The sequence below is a fragment of the Petaurus breviceps genome, unplaced genomic scaffold (genome assembly GCF_028583685.1).
Source record: "Petaurus breviceps papuanus isolate PSGF00001 unplaced genomic scaffold, PetGlider_PUasm1.0 120, whole genome shotgun sequence".
In the NCBI taxonomy this organism is placed as follows: domain Eukaryota; kingdom Metazoa; phylum Chordata; class Mammalia; order Diprotodontia; family Petauridae; genus Petaurus; species Petaurus breviceps.
In genome coordinates this window covers 231,047-252,318 of record NW_027185627.1, presented here as the reverse complement: position 1 = coordinate 252,318, position 21,272 = coordinate 231,047, and the positions used below count along the sequence as shown (strand labels likewise).

General features: G+C 38.2%; 1 protein-coding gene across 4 annotated transcripts in view; it reads right to left on the bottom strand.

Moving 5' to 3' along the window:
- UNC13B (unc-13 homolog B) overlaps positions 1-21,272 on the bottom strand; it is a 341,071-nt gene that overhangs the window by 202,634 nt on the left and 117,165 nt on the right. For all 4 annotated transcript variants that reach the window (XM_069088739.1, XM_069088747.1, XM_069088763.1 and 1 more), the window contains exons 4-5: positions 10,337-10,454; positions 9,501-9,624 (exon numbers count right to left, since the gene is read on the bottom strand). In XM_069088739.1, the coding sequence (XP_068944840.1) occupies positions 9,501-9,624; positions 10,337-10,454 (242 nt within the window). The remainder of the gene's footprint in view (positions 1-9,500; positions 9,625-10,336; positions 10,455-21,272) is intronic.

The window sequence follows — 21,272 nt, the reverse complement described above, 5'->3', positions numbered from 1 at the left end:
ACTGGCAGAGCTCACCTCAATGATATTCTTGCCAGATACCAACACTAAGCATCCTGTCCCTTTGTGCAATTTTCCTCCACACTGCTTTCCAGTTAAGGATTCTATTACTAAAGTTGATCCTTATCTAATTTCACTCTCTCCAGTCTCTATCTTTTCTTCATCTGAGAAAACAATCTAGGAAATCCCTAAGTCATCCCCACAAGCAACTAAAAAGCTTTATTTTATGCTCTTTGGGAGGCTGAGTATCTTACTGTCAATACCAGCTCTAAATGGCCCTTCCAGGGCATTAGGTAATGGCCACTTTAGTTTTATATGTCACTTTATTTGATCATTGTAGCCAGCTGAATTCATAGATTCTTTTTGAGTTCACAATTCTAGCTTCTTTATATCCTGCTCTTGAGCTAGTGTTAAAATTGTCATTTAAAAGTTCAGCTTGAAGATGATTCAACCAAAGCTATAACTGTGATAAAATTTGGCTTGGACTACTTTCAGTTCTTGAAACTTTATAGGTCAGCCAGTTAGAAAATGTGATATTTTTGTAAAACAGCATTGCCTTCATAGTCATAGAATCTGTCTGTGCCCTGCAAGGTAGAATTTCCCATGGACCTTACTAACATGCTTATTTTTAATGTTAGTTAAATTAGGTGTGTGGATTTTCTTTAAAAGTCTGCAACATTTTAATGTGAAAATATTAATGTATGTTTAGGAAGATATTTATTTGGCAAGTATATCCTTTCTGATATTTCTCTATTCAACAAAAGTTTCTTAAACACCTACTACCCTGTATGTAGGGCACTATGCTTAGGTCCTCAGTGATACCAAAAACAAACAAATAAAACAAAAATCAGTCCCAGCCCAAAAAGAGCTTAGAGGGATTACAATACATACTTCAATAAATACAAAGTAATTTCATGAGAGAAAGAACACTAACCACTGAGCAATCAGGAAAGGCCTAGTATAGGAGGTGACGCCTGTACTTTGAAGGAATCTGGGACTTCTAAGGGACAGTAATAAGGAGAGAGTACATTCAAGACATGGTGCTCAGAGGTAAAGAAGGAGAATATGAAATGTCGTATATGGAGAAAAGGTAAAAGGCCAGTTTGTCTAGAATGCAGAGATAAAAAAAGGGAATGATATGAAATAAGACTTAAAAGGTAGGTGGAAGAGACATTAAATACCAGGGTTTGTATTTTATCCCAAAGGCTAGGGAGCCGCTGAAGATGCAGGCACATTTGTGTTTTAGGACTATCAATTTGGCAGCTGTGTGGAGGATGTATTAAAAGATTAAAAAAAGGGTGTAGAAACAGGACCTCCACATGGCTCCAGCTCTCACTACCTCCAATCCATGTAAAAGGGGAGTCTGGACAAACTTTGGAGCTACAGAACCCACAAAATGACAGAGAAGCTAACCTCCCACTGAGGACAGCCCGGCAAGCTGGCAGGAATTGGCCAGCACAGCGCTCTGAGAGCCGAGCCCAGCTCCATGCTGAGGTTTTAGCCACAGGGTGGGCCTGACCAGCCACTGGCTGGAGGGACTCTAGATCACCAGCAGCTGTGGCAGTTCAGAATTATCAACACATAGATGCTAGGGACAAAGTGAGAGGTCAGTGAAGTCTGGACTTTGTGACCCAGTAGTTGGGAGTGAGTCAGCTTTTGCTAGCAGGGTGAGAAGCTGCTGAGGGCTGTGGCCAGCCGCTGCCACATGGCATCTTCAGCTCCCGGCCTGCAGAGTGTAGGGGGACCAAGCGACCAGTCTGAGGGGTTATTGCTCTTCCTTTAACCTGCTTGGATGTGGATTGCGGTCTAAGTTAGAGGTCCTGGGGTGTGTGATCAGCTTGCCAGAGTGTGTGGAGGCTTCAGAGAGGGCACCCAACTAACACCTCCTGCAGCTGAGAAAACCCCAGTGTTTGGGATGAAGCTCCCCTGTCTGGTAGCAGAGTCTTACTGTGGCAAAAAGCCCAAAAGTCAAGTAATTGAGTGGCAAAATGAGCAGGCAAAGGAAGCAAAGCAAACAGAAGAATCCAATATTAGACTCCTATTTTGGGGACAAAAAGGATCAAAGCATGGAACAGGAGGAAGACAATGAAGTCAGAACTCCTGCACCAAAAGCTTCAAAGGAAAATACAAGCTGATTACAGGCCATAGAGGACCTTGAGAAGCAGATAAGAGAAGTGGAGGAAAAATTGTGAAGAAAAATGAGAACGATGCAAGAAAATTACGAAATGAGAGTCAACAGCCTGACTGAGGAAAATAACACCTTTAAGAACAGACTAACTCAAATGGCAAAAGAGGCTCAAAAAGGCAATTAGGAGAAGAATGCCTTAAAAACTCGAATTTGCCAGATGGAAAAAGAATCTCAAAAGCTCACTGAGGAGAATCATTCCTTCAGAATTAGATTGGAGCAAATGGAAGCTAATGACTTTATGAGAAATCAAGATGCTGTTAAACAGATCCAAACAAATGAAAGAATAGAAGGCAATGTGAAATATCTCACTGGAAAAAACACTGACCTTGGAAAATAGATCCAGGAGAGATAATTTAGAAATTATTGGACTACCTGAAAGCCATGATTGAAGAAAGAACCTAGAAATCATCCTCCAAGAAATTCTCAAGGAAAACTCCCCTGATGTCTTAGAACGAGAAGGCAAAATAGAGGTTGAAAGAATCCACCGATCACCTCCTGAAAAAGATCCCAAAAAGAAAACTCCTAGGAATATTATAGCCAGGTTCCGAAATTCCCAGATCAAGAAGAGAATATTACAAGCAGCCAGGAAGAAACAATTTGAATATTGTGGAGACACAATCAGGATAACTCAGGATCTGGTAGCTTCTACACTGAGGAACTGAAGGGCTTGGAATATGATATTCTGGAGGGCAAAGGAGCTGGGATTAAAACCAAGAATCACCTACCCAGCAAAACTGAGTATCATGTTTCAGGGGAAAATATGGGCATTCAGTGGAATACAGGACTTTCAAGAATGCTTGATGAAAAAGCCAGAGTTGAATACAAAATTTGACATTTAGATACAAGAAGCAAGAGAAGCATGAGAAGGTAAACAGTGAAAAGAAATCATAAGGAACTTATCAAAGTTGAACTATTAACATTCCTACATGGAAAAATGATATTGTAACTGATGAAACTTTTCTCAGTATGAAAGTAGTTGAAGGGAATAGAAATATATATATATAAATAAAAAATATGTCTATATCAGAAGGCATACGGGCATATGAATACATATGTGAATGTGTGTATATATGTTTACAGGTATACATAGATAGAAGGCACAGGACCAATTTAATAGGAAGGGATGATACTTGAAAGATGAAATTAGGAGGTGAGAGAGGAATATAATGAGAGGAGATGGGGAGAGACAGAATGGGGTAAACTATCTCATAGAGATGAGGCAAGGGAAAATGGTTACAATGGAGGGGAAGAATAGGAAGGCAAAAGGGAATGGATCAACCTTATTCTTATTGAATTTGTCTCAGGCGGGAATGAAATACACACTAAATAGGGTACCTCACCCTACAGGAAAGTAGGGGGGAAGGGGATGAGAGGGGGGATGATGGAAGGGAGGGCAGGTTGGGGGGAGGGAAGTTAGAAGCACCCACTTTTGAAAAGGGACAGGATCAAAGTAGAGAATAGAACAAGTGGGAAGTGGGATAGGAGGGAGGGAAATATAGCCAGTCTTTTACAATATATCTACTATGGTAATGTTTTGCATTAGCTACACATGTACAACCTATATTTAATTGCTTATCTTCCCAGTAAGGGTGGGTGACTAGGGAGGAAGGGAATGAACCTGGAATTCAAAGTTTTAAAATCAAATGTTTAAATATATATACACATGTAATTGGGAAATAAGATATATAGGCACTGGGGCATAGAGATCCACCATGCTCTACTGGAAAAGTCGAAGGGGGTATGGGAGAAGATATGGGAAAGAGCAGATTGGAGGAGGGGATATCCTGTGAGACTGCTATTTGGGGGCAGTGGGTAGGGGAAAAACGGGGAGAAAATTTGTAACTCAAAATCTGGCGGAAATGAATGATGTAAATCAGAAGTTAATAAAGCATTTGAAAAATGAAAAGAAAAGATTAAAAGAAAAACAAGAGAGTTATGTAGGGATGTTATTTAGGAGGCAATTGAAATAGTTCAAATGGTAAATGATGAGGATATGAATTAGGGCTAAGGCTATGTGACTGCACAGAAGAGGACAGACACAAGAACTAGTACAGAGGCATAATCAGACAAGACTTGGCAACTGGTTGGATGCAGGGGATAAAAGAGAGGGAAAAGTCAAGGATAATTCCTGAGGTGGGGAATCTGAGTGATGATCAACGTGGTAAGATCTTGCTCTCTGTCAGACTATGCCAAAAGGTAATCGAGGCCAAGTTAAGTTCAGACCTTTTCTTTGTCTTTAAACTTCTCTGTAACCTTGTTTCCTCTGTTAACCTTTCCTCCTCCCATCTCCATTTAGTTCCCTCAAGACTCTCATCTAACATGGTCAGAAACCCACAGCAAAAATGAAATGTCAAATTCAAGGAACCTCAAGTAAGGCAGCTTGTGGAATGTAGATTATATGAAAGGAAATAGTGTGAAGTAAGTTTTAAAAGGTAAGCTGATGGCAGATTGTAAAGGATTCAAACGACAAGCTGAAGTTTGTATTTTATTTTAGAGGTGAGAGAGACATGAAGCTTCTTAAGCAGAGAAGTATCCTGGTCAGACATACACTTTGGAAAGATTATTTTGACAGTTATGTGGACAATGGATTAGAAAGGGAAAAAACTAAAATGATCAATTATAATTAGGCTATTGCAGGAGTCTAGGTAAGAGGTAAGGAAGGCCTAAACTACAGTAGTGTCCAGGTAAGTAGACAGAAGGGAACAGGTAAAAAATGTGGAGACAATCATCTCTTCAAGCAGGAAGGTGAAATGGAATGAGTCAACCTTACCCACATTGAATTTGGCTCAAGGAGGGAACAACATACAGACTCAATTGGGTTTCTTACCCTTCAGGAAAGTAGGGGGGAAGGGGATATGAGGGGGGATGATAGAAGGGAGGGCAGATAGGGGAAAGGGTTGTTAGAAGCAAACCCTTTTGAAAATGGACAGTGTCAAAGGAGAAAATAGAATAAGTGTGGGGACAGGACAGGATGGAGGGAAATATAGTTAGTCTTTCACAATATAACGACTATGGAAATGTTTTGCGTAGCTACTCATATACAATCTATATTGAATTGCTTGTCTTCCCAGTGAGGGTGGGTGAGGAGGGAAGAAGGGAAAGAATCTGGAAATCAAAGTTTTAAAAAATTGTTTTTTACATGCAACTTGGAAATAGGATATACAGGCACTGGGGTATAAAAATCCATCTTGCCCTACTAGAAAGTTGGGGGGGGGGAGGGATGGAGTAGGATATAAGAGAGAACAGATTGGAAGAAGGGGTATTCAGTAGGCTTGCTATCTTGGGGCTGGGGGTAGGGGAGAGACAGGGAAAAAATTTGTAACTCAAAATCTTGTGGAAATGAATGCTGAAAACTAAAAATAAATTTAAAAATTAAAAAAAAAAAAGAATCATCTCTTCAAACCTGACCAGATATGGAGTGAGGGAAAAGACTTGTTCAAGGATGACTCGAAGGCTGCTTTTCAATGTTTTGTGAGTTGGTAATTGTTTGTAGTCTTCTATTATGCAGATGAACATGTATGCCACGTTGGTACTTCTTTTGACTGCCTCTCCATTCCCAAAGGAGTACAAGGGGTTGTTGGTTGATGCAATTTTTCTGGGCCATTTGGTCCTTATTCTAGTGATTATTTTATAATCAATAAACTTCTCGAAGAAATAGTGAATTTTAAGATCAATGTCTTTACCTTTGTTCATTTCCTACTTTTCATATGTAATACCTTGTTTAAATAGACCAGGTCAGAGCTCTTCTAATTGTATATAGTGTCCTTAACATTATCATCATCGTCATCATCATCATCATCATAGCTAGCATTTATATAGCTCTTTAAGGTTTGCTAAGTGTTTTATAAATATCATCTCATTTGATCCTCACAACAACCCCAGGGAGTAGTTTTTTATTATTACCTCCATTTTACATACAAGGAAACTGAGGCTGAGACAATGTAAGTGACTTGCACAGGGTCAAAGAGCTAGTAAGTATCTAAGGCTGGGTTCAAACTCAGGTCTTCCTACCTCCAAGTCTAGCACTCTAACCATTACACCACCTAATTCATCTTTTCTTCTAATATAATATTGATGCTGGCTCACTCTAAGCAGTCAGTGGTCTGACTACACACAGGCAGATGATTTAAAAAGTGAATCATATGTTGGAAACTAGTCATTTCACATCTGTAGTATATTCCACTTTTTCTAACAGTTTGATTCTTAAAATGTCTAACAACTTTTAATTATGCTCTTGAATAAAGTATTCATACCATATAGGTATGAGGCATTTGAATAACTTACAAGTCTTTAGTTTCTTTCATTTCTTAATCCCAAATTATATTCTCTAACATTTTTGTCATTCTCCCCATACCTAATACTTTTGAACTGAAATCACCAAATGTCAAAGTATATACTGAATTGGTTTGGCTCCTCCAGACTTTGGAGGATCTAGCCAGATTCCTTTTAGGAATTCTCTACTTCTTTAAACTCTGCATAAGGTGCAGGTTCATAAACCACAATTATCTTCATGCTGATCTTTTTCTTATGTTTATTTGAAGCACTACTAAGAAAGATGATAAAAAGTCCCAAGAAATGAGTCCTGGGGCACTTGAAACAAACACCACCAAGTCCTAAATTCACCTCAGAGTTTAAGAAATTTTCAGACTGTGACTCAGAATGGTGTAGTAGAAAGAATTCTGAACTAGGAGTCAGGAAACCTGAATTCTAATCCCAGTCCTAACAGCAATTCAATTCCATTTAAATATATATATATATAAAGTGCCTATTAGGTGCAAGGCACATGTGATAAATTGAGTTTAAATAAGTAAATTCACCTTTTGGGGTCTCAATTTATCTATGAGGAACGAGTTCTCCCATCTATTCCAATATTAATGTTCTACATTCTATGTTAGATGGTAACACCTACTAATCAAATATAATATTATATATCAAGTATATTATCAACTAGCTCCTCTAAAAAATATAATTGCCCAGGCAGGAAAGAATAGATTTAGGAACTGGGAACTCTGCCAGTGAAGTCATGTAATTGCTAGATATGGAAGATGCATCTTTGGACTGGGAAGGTTGACTGAGGTTGACTCTAGGAGCCTAGTAGAGTAGGGAAAGGGGTCCAAAGTACCTAGTTATAAAACACAAAGCAGACTATGGGCTTATCCGCCATTTTTTACATGTCTGTTGCAATATTTCCTTTTTGTGGGAATGCATTTCTAATTTTATCAAAGAGAGACATGGATCAGGAGGCCTAGGTATTAGTCCTAGCTCTGCCTTCTGATATTCCTATCAATTCTTTGACCCTATGACTCCATGACTCTGTCATATGTATCTTACAGAACTACTTGAAAAATAATCATTCACAAGATTTTCTGTTTTATCCATATTTCTTCAAGTCAACAAGCATTTATCAAGCACCGACTATATTCCAAGCACTGTCCCAAGTTTGTCTAGTATACTAGTACACAACTGGCTCCAAGACAGCAAGGACCACACCATCTTGTTTTTCTGTGTACCCTATAATGCCTAGAACAATTCCCCATATACAGAAAGTACTTAATACTACCGTGAAAGACGTAGCTACTCTGATCAATGCAATGATCCAAGATAATTTAAAAGGATTTAGGATGAAAAATGCTATTAACTTCCAGAAAGAGAACTGGTGAATTCTGAGTATGCACTGGAGTGTATTATTTTTCACTCTCTTCATTTTTCTTGCTTTTTTGGCAATATGGCTAATATGGAAATACATTTTCCATGACTTTATATGTATAATGGGTGTCATATTGCTTGCTTTCCCAATGGGTAGGAAGGGGCTAGGAGGAGGGAAAGAATTTGGGACTTAAAATTTTTTAAAGAATGAATATTTTTTTTAAAGTACTCAATAAATATTTGGTTTTTGTTGAATATGTTACAAACATCCTGAGCACAGGACCTCCCAAAACCGATGCTGTCAAATGGAACCAAAATTGTTTACAAATATACCAGGAAAATGGACAGTGTGGAGGTTTTGGTTAGAACAGAAAAAGAATTGGGTGGTGGTAGCAACAGAGAAAGCAACTGAGGCGCTAAGGCAGTCGAAACAATTAAGAACCAAAAGGTCTCTGACCCCCTCTCTTCCTAAAAGCAGTTCCAGGGGCCAGATGGGATAGATATTCACAAGATGATAACCAGTTGCCACTACCAAGCGCTTCACAAAGAATATGATCATTGGGAATCACCTGCTGTTGAGCCACCATCAACTTCAACACAGAGAGCATAGGCTTCTCCTTCGGCACCTACACTTGAATCTGATATGTTTCTCCTCTAACCTTATGGTCCCATGACCATAGAAGCAACTGTGACTTTAGAAAGGGAAACTCATGGGGAGTTACATTCTGTGCCATCCACCACCCTACAGTGCAGCTCCCTTTCCTCTAAGTTTGAGGGAGCAGGGAAGGCCAAAGCAATTGCAATGGCAGCTGCTACAGCAGGAGCACCACTAAAAGAGTTTCCTCCAAAAACTGACTTCAGTGATTCAGATTAGCTTAGAGTGGGTGATTATTTTATCCTCATGCTGGTGTTATTCATGGCATTTATTTTCATCTAGAGTGAGTTCCCTTCTAGCTCATTCTAAAAATAAGTTTCTAAATCTCTCCCATCCAGTTGTATCAATCCTCTTTTTGGTTTCATTTCTGTCTGAGCCAAAACCCAGGATCCTGATCTTCTCCAACAGGGAAATAAATGGGAGATTTTCTTTTGATCTTAGGGGTGATCTTGAAGGTCAGTCCCTATGACCTTGCTACAACCTTAGCCTCTTCTGGAACACAGAGTCCCAAAAAGCTGTTCTTACTGAAATTCTCACTCCTAGACAGCTCAGAAAATAAAATGCCTCTGAAACAACAGCTGGTCTTTCACTCTTTTTAGTTACTGTACTATTTATTAGCACTACTCAAGTTTTCTAAAATTTGAAAATCAGAAACAGAATGTACATGCAGATTTCAAGACTATAAATAAATTTAAATATTTTAAAATAGAACAAATTAATGATGCTCCTGGGATAGGAGGCATTTGTAGAACATCACAAGTGACTGTATGATAAATACTTCTACCAAACTAAACTTCTTAAAAAGCAAACTCTCATGTGCTCCTACACCTTAATTCATTTTTAAAAGTCAATTCAATAGGACAATCATTGCTGAGTAAGATTTCCTGCCCTGAAGACAGTATATAACCTGGTTGAGGAGATAAGATATACACATATGCAAATAACTGTAGAATAACTCTAAAACAATATATAAATGTGCGCTAATTGGTCAAAAACATAATCAAACATACTTACCAAAAGGCAATTCAAATCTTGTATCTAGCAAAATTTTATGGGGAGTTGGGTTCTTGGTTCCACAGACTTCATCATCTTTCATTAATGTTTCTGCTTCCAGGGTGGACCATTCCCCAGGGCCTTCCTAAAGGAGCATAAATCTAAGATTAAACTCCTCTTACACTTTTTCTATTAGTGCATTTCTACAGGCCCCTATTTCCTCCAGACCCTCTTGTTTGGAAGGTAACTGTGGCAGGAGAGTCATACATGCTTTAGCTTTATGAAAGAAACCATGTTTCTCTTTCACTCTTCACCTTGACTTTCCTTTAACACAATAGTCTTTTACCTGGAGTCTGTAAATGTATTTTGCTAAATATATTTCCATGTAATCCACTTCCTTTTTAATCCTATGTATTTCATTTTACACAGTTAAAAATATTATTCTGAGATGGGGTCATAACCTCTACCAGACTCTGCCAAAGGGGTCCATGAACAACATTTTTTTTGTGTGTCTAAAAAAAGTTAAGAATTTTTGTTCCAATTCCTTTGGCTGGAACAGAGTAGTTTTTACTGTGTGAGGTTTTTAGCATTTCTACATGGTGCAAAAGGCTTATGAAGGGCATTTTTTCAGTATGAAACCCTTTACCCAAAAATCCCTTTTAGATTCCTGCTCAAGATTTTCTAGTTTGGCTTCACATTCACTCTACACACATGCTCTGGTTGAATTCTAGCTACTCAATTTCTCATGTATGGGCTGATACTTCCAATTAGTAAAGAGAATTAATATTTCAGGCAGAAGAGAACTGAATTAAGCTGACCAAGACAAACCCCAAAGAAAGGCAACACAAATAACTAACCTCATCTGACTGCCGGATGGTCTTCAATGCAATCCACACGGTGCCCACCATTGTGTCCCAAATCAGGCCTTTGTTCCATACCTCTACACTTAAACCCAGGTCCAGGCGACTGATCTCACTGATGGAAAGGAAAAAAAAAAAAAATAGACTTTTGAGGAGATCTAGATCCTATAAAAAAACAAAATCAAACCTACCTACTTGTGACTTACATACATCATAAGTCATAGATCTAGAACTGAAAGGAAACTCAGAAGTCTCTGTTGTCATTTTTTAGGAAAGAAAAGTCTCGGAAATTTTGATACATATTTTATATGCCACAAAAGGCAGCACAGGGTTGCGTGTTGAGAATTAAACCTTAAAAGTCCAGAAAACCTGGAATTATGACCCTGCTGCAACTATACTGGTTTATGACCATGTAAAAGTCATTTAACCTCTGGATGCCCCAGGCAACTCTTCTAAGACTATAAAATACAGACAGTTGCTAATCTGTCTGCCAATGTAGTGGTGGAGATCTCCAAACTGAGAGTTCCCCAGCTTGCATAATTAATATAATCATAGGTCCAAACAAACAAGATATGTATATGCATGTGTATATATATAGACACCCCCCAAAAAACTTAACACCTCATCTGACTTTATCCATTTTGTATTTTTCAAAGCACTTCTGCATTTATGATCTTGTTTTACTCTCCTAGCAATCACTGAAGAGTGGCAGTACAGAACTGACAAAGCTAGAATTCAAACCAGTCTCCTTGAGTTCACATCCAGTTTTCTTTCTACATAGTTGTCCCTGGTGATAAAGGAAGCATTTCAGGGGTGGCCAGGTGGCTCAGAGAGTAAGAGCGCTGGCTCCAGTGTCAGGATGACCTGGGAATCAAATCTGGGCTCAGATACTTAGCACCACACCCAGAAATAACTGGCCATGTAACCTTGAGCAACTTACTTAACCCCAATTGCTTTAAAAAAAAAAAAAAAAGAAGATAATAGAAGCATTTCTCTCCCTAACATCTTTCCAGGCCCATCCACATCCTAGACATTCATAAGAAGGAGATCACATAGCTCTCTCGAAGGATCCTGGAATCAGAGGCTGGGCTCTAGAGAGGGCTTTAACAGGCTTCAAGCACATCGCCACCCCCACCCCCCATCATACAGATGAGGTAACTAAGGCATCAAGAGAGTAAGTGATTTGCCCAGTTGACTCAAATGATACAAACATTTAACAATTATTCTCACTGTGTAAAAAAGCCCTGTACTAGGGGCAGGCAGGTAGAGAGATCAACTGCTGGGAATCACCATCCCAGTGAATGTATGCATAAAGAAACCTTAGAGAAACTAACTAGGTTGATGTTTCCCTGAAGAAGTAGGACAAAGGTCAGCAGCTTTTTCAGTCTTCTCTAGAGAGCACAATCATTTCTACTTGTGGAGAACGGAGAAGCACTGAGTGGTAGATTAAAAACTGCCCTCACCATAGTGCTAGTCAGATTCTTTTATTTGAGAAAATAGAGAGGGAAAGGGGATATCTGCCTAGGCAGAGGAGCTTTATAGAATCTAAGAGTTCTAAGAACATAAGCACCTACTAAAGTGTCCAGCACAAACTGTGTGCTTGATCAATACTGGCTGACTCATTTAAAAGAATCAAAGAACGAGGTTGATTTTAGCCTGACCTTTGTTACCTTCTGATGCAGCCTGATTGAGAAGAGCCTTACAGTCACTGGCTGAGAGCGCTAGGTGGGGAAAGCTCTACCTCTGCTCTGCAGAACAAAGGCCTCTCTATTCACAATATTGCCAGAAGATGGAAGTTGGAATAGCAAATGGCCCTGAAGGTAGCACCCCAGGTGAAGACTCCATCCAGCTGAGGCACAATAGCAACAAGCTTAAAGAGTTATGATCCCTGCCTTTAAGGGGATCCCTACTGGATGCTGGACAGGGTATCATTAGGTGACTCTGAATTTATATGGATAACTGAAGACCAGCTGGAACAGTCATGAAGCTTGGAGGGAAGCAGCCGAGGCACCCAGCAGGGAGCAGCTGAGGTGCAAAGCCTAGAAAAGCTCAGTGAAGAGTACTGAGAGTCTAGAGGGTCTGGATTTTTGTTACCCCTCAGAAAAAGCAGATTTCCCTCCTAATTATTTTAGAAACTGTGGATGTGTGGGCCATTGAGTCTGATGCTGTCATTTCACAGATTGAGGAAATGGAGACTCAGCAGGATTGACAAGGCTTGCCTGGTGGGGAGTAGGTCTGGAGAAAGCAGCACGGTGACATGAACAGAAAATGTTAGCAGCAAATTACCCCATTATGTGTGTGCCCTATCACTGTGTCCCTCTGTGTTACTAGTAAAATTCAGCCCACTGGTAGAGGCTCACAAGCTGAATTGGAGCGGATTCTGACCCACCCACTAACTACCTAGAACTTGGGCTAACTTTTTAAATGTGAGATCCAGAGTAAGGGCATCATCTAGTTCAATCCACATATTTCACAAGTATTTAAAAGATCCTGCCCTATCCAAGGCTCTAAGTTTTTACTTATTGACAAAAAGCAAGAACTTATTTGATAGGCATTTATTAATCACCTACTATAGCCTCTGAACAGTGAGGGATCAAAAATAAAATGTTGGTACTTTCTTTGCCGTTGAGGTGCTTTCAACCTAGGAAAAGGCAATAAATGGATATGAACTTTTAACCGGTGTACCCATCTTGTGGGTCTTCCCTGGGTCTCAGTTTCCTTATTTATAAATGAAGATGGGGTTGGACAAGATGTTCCCTAAGGCCCCTTTCAGTTCTATCTGTTGTGATCTTATAAAAGCAGGTAAGGTCAAATGAAGGCATTTTCAAATAATTTATACATGTTTGAAAACCAAGGAAAACATGCTATCTTTAAGGTCCTTGTTGGCTCTAAAATTCTAAGATTGTACGAAATTAACATTATTGAAGAGGGAATAGATGAATATTCATAACATAGTGGTTATGAGAAGTATGAAGGATACAGAAGGAGGATTTTATAAGAAGAGAAATCTCTTCTGAGACAGTAGGGAAGTCAGCAACAGAAAGATGCAAAGACATTATGTGCTGGGGTGAGAAAAAGAAACCTAATAGCACAGCATAAATTGTGTTTAGATTTGGGTGAAAGGATCTGAGTCTGAAAACTGAGCCTGCCACTTACTACCTATGTGTCATAAGGTGAGCCTCAGCCTTGCTGAATCTCATTTTCCTCATCTGTAAAATGAGGAATTTGGACTAGATGGTCCATACATCCACAGTCTCTAAAATTAGAAGGGAAATCTATTCCTGAGGGGTTAAAAAGAATGAGCAAATGAACCAGGATCCCATGCAACATCATTTGCCAATAATCACCTAATGTCTACAAAAATTTTAGAACTGTCAGAACTCAGTATTGAGGCTGGAATCAAAAATCATTCGTTGTATCACTGAAAATGATTGTTACCCATGTAAGACCAAAAAAATCCATAAAATGCCCTGCGTACCCTTATACAGGAAGGCACTTCTTTGGACTGTGCCTGTAATGATTGATTGCAGTTTCCTCCTATTTGAGGCTCTGCTGCTTAGATTTATGGCCTGCTCAAATCTACCATATGCTTTTGTTTGAGAGTTTAAAAAAAAAAAAGGGCCCCTTCATTCCTGATTGCAGCATGGCACACTGATTAATCTCCCTATTCCTGCTGTGTTCTAGCACTCAATAACTATATGCCAGTATTTGAGCTTCTGCCTCTATGTAATCCTCATCAGGAGTCTAACATCAAAGTTAATCAAATCTCTTTTCCCATCTCCATCTTTATAACCATAGTGAATTTGCATTTTAGCTTTAACTTTCTGAGTTTTATTGCTATTTTACTCTTCGTTTTTACAATTGCAGTCACTCTGGATATTATTCTCTTTTCTCTGCTTTCTTCATCCTTAGACTGTTTATTAAAGAAATCTGGCAAAAAAAGGAAGGAGAGTGAAATTACATGAGAAAGTAAAAGGAGCATCACAGTGGGTAAAGAGGCCATGTCTAGTGACAATTCAGCACAGTTAACTTAAGCAAAGCTAATCTTAATCACACTCAATTCCCCTTACTGTTAGTGCCTTACCTACCTCTATTGATTATCTCTAATTTATCTAGGGAACATTTTGTTTGCACTTAGTTGTTTGGATGTTGTCTCCCCCATTTGACCATGAGCTCCTTGACAATTAGGCCTGGGTTTTTCAGCCTTCATTTGTATCACTAGGGCTTAGTACAATGCCTGGCACAAAGAAGGTGCTTAATAAATGCTTCTCAACTTGAACCCAGAGTCCTTGAAGCAGAAAAAGGTGTCAGCAAGCATGAAAGAGGCGAGAAGACACAAGAAAAATCAAAAGAAGTTTCACAGTTGGGCCTAGGTCACAGCTTTCCACTGGTAGGTGAAGAAGGTAAAGTAATGACTAGACTGAGTAAGAGGCACTCTGTCTCATGCTGCTGGAGATGTTTATCTATGAGAAAGTATATCAGCCATGGCCCTGTACCCCTTATCTCTTAATTCTGAGTAACTGCAAAACCAAAATGCTTTGAAAAGGGAAAAAATGGGGAGGGTTACTTTGAAATAACATCCACATTGCCAATTTGTTCTCAATAGGCTGATAGGTAGAAGACTGAATTAAAAGAATAATGAGCTATTCGCACTTATCAATGACAGACAATTGACAGAGCTAATCACCAGTAGCTCCTTTATACTCCTGGCTGACTGATTCCTTCTCTCTCTTCTCTACTTAATTTAGGGGTACAGGAGTACTGAATCTTAATGCACCCCAAGCCTATAAGAAGATGCTAAGATAACTGTAGCTACCTGGTCCTTTTGAGTCAAAGGTAAGTATCTGAAAGCTGAAGCTTGAAAGTAAAAGAAATATTAAATATAAACACCATTTTAATCATTTACAAATCATCATCACCATAATAGCTAGCATTTATATAGCACTTACTATATAGCATAGTCAGGCACCACACTAAGCACTTACAATTACAATCTCATTTGATCTTCACAATAATCTGGGAAGTAGGTGCTATTATTATCTCCATTTTGCAGATGAGGAAAATGAGGCAAACTGAGGTTAGGTGACTTGCCTAGGGTCACATAACCAGTAAATATATAAGGCCATATTTGAACTCAGTTCCTCCTAACTCTAGGATCAACTTTCTTTCCATTGATTCACTTAGCTATTCTTTTTCTGTCTTTCTTGAAAATAGCTTAGCTTAAAGTATTATTTTATTGAAAATATTAATGAATTGCTCAAGAAAAAATCTTAAAAGATCTAGAGTTCAATTAATTTTTGCCAGACTGTTATGTAATTCAATAATTCTGGATGAGTCACTTACTAAATGGGGATAAGAATCTCAAATATTAATGAAGTTTTAAAGATGACTGCAACCCAGAACCAAGTACTTAGCTTCCCACACCTACTCCCCCTCACAAACCTTTTAGAGGTAAAATATCAAGAAAGGAAGAATAGGTGGAATTACAGGAGCAAAGGTGGCAACATGAAAAACAAAATAATCTTCAGCACTTGGTTATTATATACTCTCAAACAACTGTTACTAACTCTAATCCCCCAGTCACTGCAAGACTTTACTAAATGATACACTGATACATAACTTCACAGAATTAGCTTTTCCACATGGTCAACTACTTAAACATTCATAGTGATACAACTTCCCACAACGATAGCATACTGAGGGTAATGAAATGAGGGCAATGTGCTAGGTCACACTAGAAAAAGACTCCTGGATTCTAATGTTAAGCTCAGAAGAACTTTAAAATCCCCAAAGTCTTTATGAGATGGCACCAGCCCAATGGCATATTCCGAGGAAGGGTATATAATCAGCTAAGTCTGGGGATCCTGTGTTTTGTTTTGTTTTTAATTTTATTCTGAACTTAAGAAAAAAACAAGTGGGGAGGCTAGGTGGTGCACTGAACAGAGTACTGGCCCTGGAGTCAGGAGGACCTGAGTTCAAACTTGGCCTCAGACACTTAATACAAAAACTAGCTGTGTGATCTTGGGCAAGTCACTTAACCCCAATTGCCCTACCTTTCCCCTTCCAAAAATCAAAAAGAAAAAAAAATAAAATAAGCATTTCTTATAACATAGTAGAATAAAAAAAAAAGATGATGGCTCATGAAACTACAAATCTACTAAGTACAACTTGCTATTTCTTTTAAATATATAATAAAGTTACCATGTAATTTTTTTTCTTTTCTTCCCTCTCCCTCATCCCGATCTATAGACAACTATCAACAGACGTGTGTGTGTAAAACCATTCTATATTTCTATTTATCAGTTCTTTCTCTGGATGCAGACAGCATCTTCCTTCACAGGTCCTTTGTAGCTAATTTGGATATTTATAATAGTCATTATGACTTAACTGCCCAAAGTTGCTCTTAAAACAATATTGTTACTACTGTATACAATGTCCTCTTGGGTCTGCTCATTTTGTTCATTACTTTGTACAAGTTTATCCATGTTTTTCTAAGATCATCAAGCTCATCATTTCTTATAGTACAGTAGTTTTTAATCATGATCATATACCACAACTTGTTCAGCCATGCCCCAATTGATAGGCATCCCCACAATTCCCAGTTCTTTGTCACCACAAAGAGAGCTGCTATAAACGTTTTAGAACATACAGATTCTTTTCCTCTTCCCTAATCCTCTTGGGAAACAGACCTAGTAGTGGTATTGCTGAGTCAGAGGGTAGAGGCAATTTAATAAATCTTTGGGCATAATTCCAGATGGCTCTCCAAAATTGTTATATTAGTTCACAGTTCCACCAACAGCGAATTAGGGGAGCCATGCTGGACACAAAGTGATTTAGTGTTAAAGAGTTTATTGTGATTACCTACAGAGCCCACCTAGGAACAATGACTTTTAGATTTAACATTTTTTCCTACAAAGCAAAAAAGGACAGGTGGGAAAGGGGAAATGATCATGTAAAACTACCTGTGCTAAAAGGTTATTCTATTTCAAAGTGTTTTCATTAAAAATATTTCACCTACTCAACTATCCATATGGGCAAGTACAACTTTGACACTGGAACAACTCTTAGTAACTTCCTTCCCAATTCTAGTTTATCAATGAAAACTCACAATAATGAGATTCTCATTCAAGAAAACATAATAATATTTTAAATAAATTCCACCTTACCAAACACTTTTTGTGCATGGAACATCATGGAGGAACACAATAAGACATATGCCATTCCTGCTATCTTACCTACAAGTAAGGTTATCACTCTTTGCAGATGCTGTAATAGTCTATATACAGAATTCTAGTCAACTAAAACAAACTAATCAAGATAATTAACAACTTTAGCAATGATGAAGGATAGAAAATAAACCCACACAAATCATCATATTTTATTGAAGGCCCAAATCAAAAAAGCAAAAACCAATACCTGACAGAACTTAGCATGACAGATATGAAGAAAAATTTAATCTAAAACAACTACAGGGGCAGCCAGGTAGTACAGTGAGTAAGAGCACCGGCCCCAACGTCAGGAGACCTGGGATCGGTTCCGGCCTCAGCACCCACACAAAAAAAAATGACTGGCCGGGTAACCTTGAGCAAGTTATTTAACCCCGACTGCTTAAAAAAAACAAAAAAAAAAACCAAACAAACAACAACTACAGACAGTATAAAATACTTGGGAATCTACCTGCTAAGACTCACACAGAAATTACATGAACACATTTACAAAAGAACTCTTTGCACAAATAAAGACAGATCTAAACAATTGGAGAATTATTAGTTGTTCATGGGTAGGTGTAGTGGCAACCATACTGGCAACCACCCAGGATGGCTGCTAGCATAGATCTGCTTTACTAGGAAAGAGAGCTGTTCAAGGGGTCAACAATCTTTTTCTCAAATTACATTCACTAGTTCAGGTGAAAAGTCAGCACCCTGAACTTCAGAGAAAATCCAAACAAAGAAAATAGAGAAATTACAAGCAGAGAAATAAAGACCAACAGACAGGGCTTCTAATCATCTGAAAAAATTGGACAGATACAACTGTCTGAACAAGACAATACAAACATAGTTACCAGAGAGAAAAGTACCAATATCTGGGTTTTTCAAAGCTGGGGGGCTCCCTAATGGCTACCCAGAGTTTCATCTGGTCACATCACAAGAACACTCTTCCAGTGAGTAAGCCCCAAAGCAAAATGATAACCTCAGAATATACACTTTTTCAACCCTCATGACCTTGTGACTGTCTAATTAACCCTCATGACCCTGTGACTGTCTAATTACAAAGTAACAAAAGGTGTGGGCCTTCCTGAAAAACAAGTCTCCCCTAATCAAGCTTCCCTTAATGGACTCCATATTAATGGTCAGGGAATATCTTATATCCCATTAACATTATAGTAGGTGAGCCAATAAAACTTACAATATCACCTAAATTAATTTACTTATTCAGTTAAATTTCAAATAATTACTTTATAGGACTAGAAAAAGTATAACAAAATTCATCTGGCAGAGCAGAAAGTCAAGAATAAGAAAGGAAAAAAATGAGAAGGGAGATCGACAGTACCAGAACTCAAATTATACCACAAAGCTATAATCATCAAAACAGTTTGGTACTGGGTAAGAAATACAGAGGTTTATCAGTGGAACTGGGCAGTCTGATGGTTCAGTGGATAGAGTGCCAGGATTGAAGTCAGGAAGACTCATCTTCCTAATTTCAAATCTGGCCTCAGACACTTACTAGTTATGTGACCCCAGGGAAGTCACTTAACCCTGTTTGCCTCAGTTTCCTCATCTGTAAAATGAACTGGAGAAGGAAATGGCAAACACTACAGTATCTCTGCCAAGAAAAACCCAAATGGGATCACAAAGAGTCAGACATGCCTGAAGCAACAGAACAACACAATAGAAGCAAATGAGCATCATAACCTAGTGTTTGATAAACCCAAATATCCTAGCTATTGGAGCAAGAATTCGCTATTTGAGAAAAGCTGTGGGGAAAATTGGAAAGTAATCTGGCAGAAATTAGGTGCAGACCAGCATCTCATGCCATAAGCTCAAAATGGGTACATGATTTATACATAAAGCTTGATGTCATAAGGAAATTAATATAGCAGGTAAGAAATTACCTATCACATTTATTGACAAGAAAAATGTTCATAAACAAATGAGATAAAAAGGTTTGCAGGATGTAAAATGGATAATTTTGATTACATTAAATTAAAAAGGTTTTATACAAACAAAACCAATACAGTATAAATGCAGGAAACTAAGAAAAAAAATATTTGCAGCACATTTCTCTGATAAAGGTTTCATTTCTAAGATAAGTAAGGGAGTAAAATTTTTAAGAAGAAGAACTATTCTCCAATGGATAAATAGTCAAAAGATGTGATTAAGAAGTTTTCAGAGGAAGAAATCTAAGCTATAGATAGCCATATGGGAAAAAATGCTCGAATTCACTAATATTTAGAGAAATGATCATTAAAACAACTATAAGATACCACCTCATACCCATTAGATGGCATAATAAAAAAGGGAAATGACAAAGACTGGAAGGGCTATGGAAAAATTCAATCATCTTAGAAAGTTATTTGGAACTATGATCCCCATCCCCTCCCCCCAAAAAAACACTATTAAACTATACATATTCTTTAACACAGTAATATTGCTACTAGGAATATACCCCAAAGAGATCACAGAAATAAGAAAAGGAGCCATATGTATAAAATATTTATAGGAGCTCTTTTTGTGGTAGCAAAGAATTGGAAACTAAGAGAGTACTCATTAACTGAGAAAACAAGTTGAAATAAGTTATAATATATGAATGCAATAGCATACTATTTGTCCTGTAAGAAATTATGAAGGGGATGGTTAAAAAAAAAAACAACCTGGGAAGACTTATATGAACTGATGATAAATAAAGTGGGCAGAACCAAGAGAATAATTTGCATAGTAAAAGCAATATTGTAAGATAACCAACTCTGAAAGAATTAATAATTCTGATAAACACCATGATCAACCATAATTCCAAAGGACTTATGATGAAACATGCCTTAACATCACCACCAGAGATGGCATTGTAATGGTAATGGAAATTTGAAGATCTTCCCTGCCCCCTAACAGGCCAAATGTAATCACATGGCGCCTGTGGTGGGAGGAGTTTGCTGAAGGGTGGAGAAGAGCCCCCAGGAAGCTGGGAGTCAGAGCAGTTAGACCTAGAGGGAGGAGAGGACACACCCAAGTAGACAGCTGGGTTTGTGTTTGTTTTCCCCCAGCAGTGACAGCTAGGCTTGTTTTTGTTTGTGGGAATGCTATTAACTTCTTTGTTGCTATGATGGATTCGGTTTCCTGGTGTTGGAATATGGCTTTCTGGTATCTGAATAAATGTTTTGCTTCTGTCTTCTATAGAGAATTTGATATATTTTGTGCTTCAGCACATTCGCAGTCACCAGCAGTGCTGTGAATATTGCATTGGTGCTACAAGCACTGATAGACTCGGAGTATAAATTGAACCATATTTTCCTTTCATTTTCTTTCTATTTTTTGTGATATGGCTAATGAGGACATTTATTCTGCATGTCTACAATCTGATTAATGAGAACATTTTTTTGCACGTCTGTGTATTTAGAATGGTTTTTTTTTTCTTGAGGAGGGGAAGGAGGGAGAGAATTTATAATTTTGCTTTTTTCTTTTTTTTTTTTTGCTTTTTGGTGGGCAATTGGGGTTAAGTGACTTGCCCAAGGTCACATGGCTAGTTTTTGTGTTAAGTGTCTGAGGACAGATTTGAACTCAGGTCCTCCTGACTTCTGGGCTGGTACTCTATTCACTGTGCCACCTGGCCGCCCTAAATTTAATTTTTTTTTAAAGAAGGAAAAGAAAAGAATGAGTGGATAATCATAATTATAACAAATGACATTTCTGTAGTGCTCTGACTTTAACCACATCATCTC